Consider the following 10,576-nt stretch of genomic DNA (forward strand, 5'->3'; position numbering starts at 1 on the left):
ACCTCAAGGTACCAGGCGGCTCATCAACGCTGCAGTGGTGGGGCGGATGGAGCGTACTACAGGAGCATGGGGGGCTCCCCAGTGCACTCAGTCCACTTCTGGGTCCACCAAGGAACGCGCGGGGGGGCCCTGTGCCTCCTCCCAGCTTGGTGACTGGTGCCTCCTGGGTTTGGGGGGACCCCCCAGTGCAGTCCTCGGGCAGACCTGGAAGTGGACCGGAAGTACTTCTGGTCCAGTTCTGGGTTCACTGCTGACCACACAGGGCCCCCCCTGCATTTCTGTGGGATGCTTCATCTGCCCCAGCATCGTAGCATTCACAAGTTGTACCTGGTACCTCGAGGTATGTAGAAAAAACATTTAAAGCTGTGTCTATGTCCCAATCCCTGATTCTCCAAATCAGCATTGAATCTTCAGATTCGGATTCGGCCGAATTGAATCAGGGGCAGTGATCCAAATCAATGAGTCGAATCACTGTCCCCAATTCAGGCCGAATCCGAATCAAATACAGCCCATTTCACACACCCCTAATAAATCCCTTGTTGAGCTTGTTTGAACCCAATTACTTCTTGCTCATGGCAGGTGACCAGACTTGATGATCTTATAGGTTCCTTCCAGTCCTTCTTTCTATGAGTCTATGATTCTAAGATACACAGCAAAATAAAACCAGAGCACACGACCACACATAACCCCAAGTGTGTGTGGCTGTTACAATTAAATTAAGTCAGTTGCACCTCCAGGTACCCAGCAACTCTGGGATGCTCTTTGGTTGCAGTAGCTACATCTATTTCAGGGATTGACTCATACAAAAAGGGAATAAGTGGGCAAAGGAGGATTCATGATGCAGGGTAGAAGTGCCCAACATCTCAGAGTTTAGATGCTCAGAATAAGAAAGACTCAGTCATGACCACCCTAGAAAATTTGGCCTTAGTTGTCCTAGTTCTCAGTTTCTCTGGCTGACAAGCGAGGCAACAGGGGTGCAGGTGCCTGGAACCCATGTACAGATGGGTAGATGTGTTTATCCTGCTTCGTTTAACTTTATGCAAACCTAAAACGCATGCCAACACAACACTCTTTCCTGACATTTTGCAACAAAGAAGTTTTTTGAGTTTTCACAAACCTGTATAAAGAATTCAGGCTGCTAGAATTTCAGTAATGCATACTCATGCAAAATGAATTGGTGAATGCTTTGCCAATAACTTCCATAAATGACTCTCACCCACCATCACTTTTCAAAATAGAGCTTTCAACTTCTGCTTTGTGCTCTCTGTGGAATAGGAACCATATAAGTATCCTGTATCTACAAATTCCTCCTTCCTTTATTTGTAAAAATCTTTGGAGTGATGGAAGAGCCTTAATGAGACCAGATGGCGGAAACAGAATAGACTGATGCAACACAAATGTCCAGGAGGAATCATGGATAATGTATTCCTACTTTCTTTATGCTTATTAATTATGCAATTATATTCAATAAAGAAGTCTGCATGTCTCCAAATATCCAGCCCTTCTTTCCTCCTCCTTTACTGTTTACTGAGCTACTTGCTCATCTCCCATAAATCAGCAGTTGGCACTCCTTGTCTTCCTGGCTATCTTAAAATCTGCAGACCCACCATTACAGTATCACTAACTCACATCAATAATAATGAAAAGCATAGAGGTGCTAGCTCTCCCCCACACTATTGCTATGGTGTTTGCTTTGCCTATTGCATTAACGTTACACGGCTTGATTTCCGAGGAAAGTTTGTGAGCTTGGCCCTTCCCCCAACTGCTCGTTTACACCGCATGCTTTTTTCTTCCTTCCATTCCAGGTTATTTTTAAAAATACATTCAACTTCTTGCCTTATTTCTAGGTGTCCTTGTCCACATGCCTTGCCTATTTATTTCTAGGTGTCCTTGTCCACATGCCTCATTCTGTCCTCCATTACAGGGAGACTCTCATTGATTTAACACAGAAGTATGATTGCAGGTCATTTAAATACACCTCACCCACAAATTTAGGCAAAGCGAGACTAATAAAATCCACCTGCTTTCCAGCAGGAGCACAAAATCTCTCCAGTTTCTGGATTGCCAGGGAAATAAATAACCCTAGCATCTTCAACTGCAGCTTCTACAGCTATCATTCTGGGTGGCGTCTGTTTTTGTACCATGAAAAAATAACAGCTACATCCCAGACAGTCCCTTTTAAAGTTTGTTTCTATAAACAATGCCCAGCTATCAGCTCCTTCCTCTAGTTTCTAGAGACCATGCTATCCCTGTGGATAGAGTGGAGGTAGGGCAAGGATTTCTCCCTTCTTCAAGGGATATTTATTAAACCTTTGTTCCTCTTGCTGGTTTTTCATGCTATATCCCATGTTAGCATGGGTCTTCATGGCTGCCCCTTTATGGCTGCATTAGGTCATGATGGCTTCTGGGTTCTGCGAAACTGACCCCCTTTCAGGGTGTCAGGTTGGCCTCCTCCCAGAAGCCTCTTCGGGCTAGGCTTGATTTGGGCCTGACAGGCTTCCTCTGCTTTCAGCGTTCCCCATGACTGCAGGTCTGCAACACTCTGAACCAGCCCTGTATATGTTTGTCTTTATGGACAAGAGGTAGTTTACAGGTTCCCCTCAGTCACTCGGGCTGTGAGGCACAGTGCAAAAACTCAGCCTAGCAGAAAGGCAGCCAGCTAAGTGCCAAAGCCTGTACAGGGCCTATCTGTATAGCCACAGCAAGCAAGATCCCACCAACTAAAACTACTCTGGTAGCAGGTTTGACAAGTGTTAGTTATCACTGTGGCAGAAAGTAGATGGAAAGGTGCACTTGGCTTCTCAAGCATTTTCTGCAATGCTTCAGCGCGTGCGTCCCTTATTCATCTAGCAGTGACTCCTATTTCTCTGGTGTATGTTTTGGATGACCCTTGCACGTCTCCATAATAGACACCCCACAGATTGAGAATCCCTGCTCTAGAAGCTAGGAATAGATGGTTTAGGAGCTTACCTCAAGACCCAGTTAGAAGTTGGTCTGAGAACCGAGAAGGTCTGATCCAGCACAGTGAACATTAAGAACCTGCAGGGAAGAATACAGGCAGTCATACAGATCCTCTACAGCAATGGTCTCGAAACTTTTTTGATCATGCACCCCTATCAGTAAAAAATTTTTGAGCACGCACCCCCAATATATTTATATTTATTGGGGGGCACCACTGAGGGCGCCACTGTGAACCCCTCTGTGTTGTGGAACTCCCACTCTTCCCTCAGGATACCTCGCGTACCGTACGTGACACGAGACCATTGGACATACGGACTGAGTGAGGGCGCCAGTGTCAATCCATATATTAAATATTAATAAAGCTTAATTTCTTTCTTATTTTTTTAGATAAAAAATAAATATAAATAGAAGTTCTAATATTTTCTTCCCACACCCCAATTGATTGTCTTGCGAACCCCCTGGGGTGCGCGCACCCCACTTTGGAGACCACTGCTCTAATGGACTTATATATTTGTCTTGCTACCAAACAGAAGCTTTATGGCCTGGTTTTCCCTATAAGTGGGGATATTTAAAGCAATTCATGCTTCTGAGTATAGGATAGTCTTCATTAAAGAGGGAGAAGTAGTTAATTAAGTGAAATTTATTGCCTCATAAATCTGTTAGGGCCATTTAGCCCATGGTTTTCATTTCTAGAGATAGTAATGGAGCTATTTATTTTTCCTTAATCATGTGACTAATTATCTCTACCATAACAATAATAATTAGTATAAGCACACTACTCTTTCCTAATATAATTAAAATTAGGATAAATTAATCTAACATTAGTCCTTTCTTTATATTCTGACCTATCAGAAGGACTAAATCTGCAACGGCTCGTTCAAAGATTTTTACCTGCTTGACTAACTTTTAGGAAGGTAGAAATACTGACTTCTGTATCCAGAGGCAACCATAGCAGGGTATGGGGCCTGGGCCAAATCAGCCTGTGTGGGGCCTGGATGCGAGGGCAGTGGTGGGGATGGAGGGGGTGGCAAGCAGCCTGGCTCTGCAGGGCCCCCAAATCATGGGGCCCAGGGCAGTCACCCCAATTTGCCCCCCACCCCTTGGGATGGCCCTGCCTGTATCAGGCAAACAGATACTGTTCAGTGGCTGACGTAGTACAGTTCTCCAGCTCCAGGTACGTTCTTCCTCCTAAATTAGAGCTGTCTACTGGAAAATGAGGAAGTATGAAATGAGGAAGGCTATTGGCGATGGGTGGTTTTCTAGGATGAGCAAGAGTTGAGTTTCTTTGTGTGGAGCACAGAATTTACTGAGCTTCTGTTTGTTAACAGCCATACAGGCTCAGCTGAACTCATGATTTATTGTCACACCATCAAGCAATGTGTCATGTTTAATTTTTTATTTCTTCCTTTTTGTTTGCAGGCAGCTCTTGACTTCAAAATGGGATCTCTTTCTAAATCAGTTGCTGAATTTTGCCTTGATCTTTTCCATGAGGTAAACAAAACTGATCCTAAGAAAAACATCTTCTTCTCACCTGTGAGTATCTCAGTTGCCTTGGCCATGGTTTCCTTGGGGGCCAAAGGTAACACTGCAGCACAGATGGAAAAAGTAAGTAGTACCATGCACTGAGAGGCTTTTATATTCCTCTTACTTCTCTTTACATGCCTATTAGAAATCATGTCACAATTGTATATGAGAATTTCATAGGAAGTTGCAGTGACTGAAGATTTTGCAAAATTATACTTGCTACATCATGATTTCTGTCACCTACCTATGGAGCTGGATTAATACCGTAAGTCAAACTCAGTGGCATAGAACAAGGGCTATTTACCACATTTATGCAAATCCAAGATGACCCTAAATTTAAGATAACCCCAAAATAATTAGATTCTATACATGGAAAATGTATGAGTTTGTTTTAATTTTCCATGTATGGAATCTAATTATCAGAGGGTTGTCTTTAATTCATCCCTCCCACTGCTGCAGGGGGGCAGGCAGTGGGTGGGGGGCATGTGGCTTGGGGAGGTCAAGAAGCTTACCCCCTGATTGTGACTGCCTTTTCCCCAGCCTCTACTCCCCCGCCTCCCCCAGCCTCTGCACTGGCAGACTCCATCCTCGTTCTATCCTGGGGCACTGAACATGGAGGAAGGAGGTCTCTAACTCTGAAAATTAAGCCTTTAAATAGTAGCATGGTCATGAGAGGAAGGATCCATATTTGATGAGAACTTAGGGATGAAAGTCGTCTGGTTTCCAAATGTGCTGAACACTTTCCATGGAAGTCAGGAGAACCTACAGACTTCTCTGCAAAACCAAGCATCTTTCATTTCCATATTAAAATATAAATTCTGACTTTTAAGCCCCTCAGGTTTGAAAATGTTGACAGATAATCAAATGAATCACTCCAGAGTCGCCTATTTGTCAGTTGACTTTGCTCTCCTTCAGTTCTTCTGGGAGAGAGGGGTTGCTTGTTACAAGAGGAACTAAAACTTGGGGAAGGTTTCTGGGAAAGTGAGTTTTTGGTTACGTGTTGGAAACAGGTTCACTAGGGGTGAAAACCAGTGTTGCATTTCTTCTGGGAGGAAGCCTTTTTTCCCCCAGGATCCTACAAACTTATGAGTCCATTGTATAGCTCAGGGGTTCCCAACCCCCAGGCTGTGGCTTGGCACCGGGCCGTGAAGGATTGGCTGTCAGTTCGCAGGAGGGTTGGCTGCCGGACCGGAAGTCCAGAAGTGAACGGCATACTGTGGGCCAGCAGCCAACCCTTTTTTATACTCAGTATTTTATACTCAGTATAGAAAAGGGTTGTCTGCTGGCCCACAGTATGCTGGTCACTGCTGGTCTGCAGTTTGCTGGTCAGCAGTCACTTCCGGTCCACGGTTTGCCAGTCCACAGCATAAAAAGGTTGGGAACCCCTGGTCTACTTTTAAGTATCTGTCCCCAGGAAAATGGTGTGCATCTCTGTAGGTTAATAGCACAGCATTCAAGTTAATTTCCAGTCTGTCAGGCTGTGGGCCCTCCCTAACCACCTACTGGCAGAGGAACAGCAATGCAGCTTGGAAAAATGCAAAGGGCTGTGGCTGTGGGTGGAGCTAGGATTTTGAAAAGAGGGAGCAGATGGTGGCCTGTATCATCACATATGAGACAACACATATTTTTCTCCCAGTAAAAAGAAACTAGAAGCTTTACTAATATTTTAGCGCAGGGGTGGGCAAAATATGGTCCATGGGCCAGATCCAGCCTACCAGGCAATTTCATCTGGCCCACAGGCACCCACCAATTAATTGTACCCTGCCCAACCCGTACACCTCACTCCCACCCTCATAGGTGGAAGGGCCCAGCCCAGCCAGCATGCACAGCTTCCAGGTGGGGCTGCTGCTGCCACTGCTGCAGCTGCTAAGGGACCCGCTCAGCTTCCCACTGCAAAACTCCCATTGCCTTTAGGCAGTGGCAGACTGATGAGGCGGGGGGAGAAGGAAGAGGCCATGGCCCCCGGGCGCAGGCCTGGGGGGAGGCATGGTGCCAGCTGGGCCTGTCAGATTTCTTATTGTGTACGGTGACTTTAAGTACTGCTATGAGAAGGATAGGGTGTGGGGGTGGCATTGGCCCCCGAGTGCCAGAGACCCATGGTACATCACTGCCTTCAGGAACTTGAGTGGGCAGGGTGTGGGTGTCGGTGTGAGTGTGTGGGTGGGAGGCAGGGTGGGGGAGTGTGGGGTACCTCTTTACATTCCCCTCCACCCCATGGCACATAGCCCCTGCCACTGGTGGCAACAGCAGCAGCAGGCGGGAGCCCTTGGGGTGCTTGTGGCCTGCACAGGCGCTGCTGCCCAGTGGTGCACGACTCCCACCAGGTCTGGGAGCTGCACATGGCAACAAGGAGCAGAGCCCTGCCACTTCCAGTGGAGTCCCAGCAGCTGCACATGGCAGCAGAGAGTGGGGAAGGCAGGTGGCTCCATCACATGGGGCTTCCACCCAGTGACGTGCAAATGGCAGAAGCTGCATGTACACTGCAAGGAGTCCCACTCAATAGAAATGGGCCAACCTGGCTCCAGTCCTTGCCATGCAGCTCCCAGAACTTGCTGGAGCCACACACCACTGGGCAGCAGTACCTGCCTGGGCCACAAGTACCCCAAGGGCCCCTTCCTGCTGCTGCTGCCACCAGCAGCAGGGGCTGTGTGCTATGTGGGGTAGTGTGTGGTGGTCCCCACCTGCCATGTTTCTTCACAACCCACACAGCCACACACTGCCTCCATAACTCCCACATAAACACACACCCTGCGGCATACTCTATATCTCCCTGACCCATAGCAACACCCTCTTACAAACCCCACACACAACCACCCACCCCACTCACCCACCCCACCATAAACACACATGCTTCCCCACACATAATCTACAAGAGTAAGACTTTACATTGTAGCTATTATGCAATCATTTCTATATACACTATGCAACACAAATCATAACAAAAATATTTTTTGAAATACAGTTAAAACATCTTACAGTAAATGTTTGACTTTTAGTATATGGTTTGGTTTTTTTCTGGTTCCAAGATGGCAACCCCCGACCCCCTTCCCAAAAGGAGTACTTCTGTGGGCAAGGGGAGGGATTTCTGGTAGCAAAGGTTAGTGGTTAGCGGGTAGGACTTCTGGTTCTAAGATAACAACCAGGGCCAGTCACCTGTCAAGGGGTGGGATTACCCTTGCAGCCCTTGAGAGCTCACTAAAATGCATTAGGTGACCCTCCAGCTGAAATAATTGCCCATCCCTGTGCTAGGAGCTAAGGGCTACGTTATCCAGTTTAAGATAAAGGAAAAACAAATATAACTTTATTAGAATGTGTATTAATTTGCTATAGCCTATGATATGTATAAAAACACTACAAACTAGGTAAAAATCAATTAAAACGTTGTTTCTTTAGTCCTGCAGTCATTAGAATTGACTCATTCAGAGTCATAAAACAAAACTAAGACTTCTTTAGCATCTTGACAATTCATCCAATGCTTCTCTGAAAGTTATTTCTACACCTGAACTGATGTTCACCAGAGTTAATGTTTCCACCCATGAGTTGATGTTTTTAACTAGAGTTAAAAACAACCTTCTGGGGTGTGAAATAGGAGCTACTAGCAGAATCACAGAAGAAAGAATTATTTGATTAGTGGAACATCGAGCCTACTTAAAAAAAGAAAAGAAAAGAAGGTCATTAAGGAGCTTAGAAAGAATCAGATTGCAATAAGCCATGAACTCAAGTGCTTCCCTCACTGCTACATGAATCAGTGCTGCTACCACTGTCAGCCAGTTACTTTTAAACTTTGGGTGGACTGGGAATCAAAGAGGGGTGCAACTACATTACTGTACTCCCCCTAAATCTGGCCTAGCTGTGCCACTCCTCTCTTGGCCCAAGTTTTGACAAAGATCAATTAGGACCAACTGAAATGAGACATCTATTTATACTCTGGGAATAATGCCTCAGGGGTCAGAGATTTAATAGCATCTCTTCTGTTGCACCAATTCAACTAATAAGACTAACACAGCTGGTCAAATAAAAGATAAGCACCCGCATAATCCTTGCCTCTCACATATTTTCTGGACCATCATGGTTACAACAGCACTCCAACATTACCCTTTGCGTGTAATCTATGTATGCCACGTGTAACCCATTGATAAAACTACAATTTCAAATGCAGGTGCTTCACTTCAACAGAGCTGCAGGAAGCACAGAGCCTATGGCTGGGCCTTGTTCTGAATGCGGGGCTGAAGGAAATGCGCTGGAGCATCACAGTGAAAGCGAGTATCAGCCATACCCTTCCCTCCCAAAGGTATGTCTCCAGAACAGGCTACAGTAATATGTTCGTAACTGTATGGGGTACTGCAGGCTGGGCACTTGAGACATTTAGGCAAGGTACAGACAAAGAAAAAGCCTGAGGCAGAATTGATCTAAGTTACACAGTTTTCTGTAAGCAGCATAGTTTATATTGGTAGCAAACAGAACACATATTTGCCCTTTGATGGAGGGGGGAGCAAATCTTAGACTGGGTTCTGTCATTTTTAAACCAGTCTGTGCATGCCAAACTTCTGTTCTGTTACAGATATGGACCAGTTTCTGATCACTTATACTGGTAACAGTGTAATATCTCTACCTGGCCCCAATGATCACATTAAATCACAAGCTACACAATTTACACACAGATGTACTGCCTGTACTCTCAGGCATTAGACTAAGTGGTATAAGAAGACAGGCCCTAACATCGTTCCTGCAAGAGATGACAAAAATCAGCTGCTCCATCAACTGTTAACTGATGACACAAACAGATGGAAACCTCAGAGGCTTACAAGTCATAAACCATTTGTATGTGACGGCCACAAGCTCCTGGAAGAGCCTGGGGATGCTGAACCAATGGGTAGCAATGGAGTGGGCTAACCACTGGGCAAGATCAGCCCCATTCTTACAGCATTTATATCTATAGCAAAAGAGTCCCCTATTGGGCACAACCTTGACAGAGAAGCATGAATTAAGCTGAATGGACTGAGATCCAGATATGGATGCTTCAGAACAACACTTCACAAGATGAACATCTTGATCAACCCCCTGTGTGAATGCGGTGCTGAAAAAACAGCACAGCACTTAATCAAAAGCTACAGTCTTTACAAATGCCCAGACAGGGTAGATGGAATCCGCCTATTGGTGATAATAGCAGAGAGTGGCTCATAGATTTGGAAGTTGATATCTGATGCCATACAAAAGATCGTATTCAGTAAGCCAGACCATAGTTTTAGAAAATGCCTGTCATGGAGTTTACTGTTATTGACTGAAGCCCTATCCTGCAAAACTCCCATTGCCTTCAGGAGAAGTAGGATCAGGTCCTAACACACATTTAGATTCAGGCTTAGATATTCCCATAGCAGTATAATAACAATCAGCACTAGCTTAACTTCATTACGTATTAGTTACCAAACTGATACTAAATAATCTTTATTCTTATCTTGTTTGAAGCCTTCTCCTTCACGGTGCAGGTTGGTCGGAGGGATTCACAGAGAGTTCCACACACTCCTCTCCGAGCTGAAAAAGTTAGACACAAGCTATATTTTGAGTCTGGCTAACACTCTGTTTCTCCAGATAGATTTTCCTTTTCAAAAGGTGAGTTGCGTCTAGGTGGTAGCTATGAGACTCTGATCTCAAGCTCACCCTTATTCCATAGGTTCAGTGTCATCAACGCTTATGATTTTATTGAAGATTTTTTGATATTTGGTGAGTTTCTGGAGTCATGTGGTTAGGTGAGAAAAGGTAAAAATGTAAGTTTGAGGCCTTAGGGCTGCAGAGGTTCAACAGTTCTCTCATTTAAAGCACAAGAACCGAATTTCGATTTCTGTTTGTAGAAACACTCAGTGCTTCTCTGAAGAAAACAATGCTAATTAAAGGATCTCAGACATACATATCTATTTATAGCTGTATCTGTATTTTTTTCTAAATAGAGTATTTTAATTAGCCCTCAAGATTTTTTTCTTTGTCCATAAAAGGACATAATTGGCCTTCAGGGACTGAAGGGATCACAAAGGAAATTACAGACCAGACTTGAGCTATTGAAAATGTGTAGGCAAATGAAAGAGGTAAGGGGATA

General features: G+C 45.0%; 1 protein-coding gene across 1 annotated transcript in view; it reads left to right on the top strand.

The window, feature by feature from the left end:
• The first annotated feature begins 4,347 nt into the window (after window positions 1-4,347).
• LOC109298434 (serpin B12-like) overlaps window positions 4,348-10,576 on the top strand; it is a 25,842-nt gene continuing 19,613 nt past the window's right edge. The window contains exons 1-3 of the mRNA XM_019518535.1: window positions 4,348-4,566; window positions 8,645-8,776; window positions 9,952-10,095. Coding sequence (XP_019374080.1) covers window positions 4,399-4,566; window positions 8,645-8,776; window positions 9,952-10,095 — 444 coding nt within the window. The 5' untranslated portion in view covers window positions 4,348-4,398. The remainder of the gene's footprint in view (window positions 4,567-8,644; window positions 8,777-9,951; window positions 10,096-10,576) is intronic.

Source organism: Gavialis gangeticus, unplaced genomic scaffold (genome assembly GCF_001723915.1).
Source record: "Gavialis gangeticus isolate Ggan-Ray unplaced genomic scaffold, GavGan_comp1, whole genome shotgun sequence".
Classification (NCBI taxonomy): domain Eukaryota; kingdom Metazoa; phylum Chordata; order Crocodylia; family Gavialidae; genus Gavialis; species Gavialis gangeticus.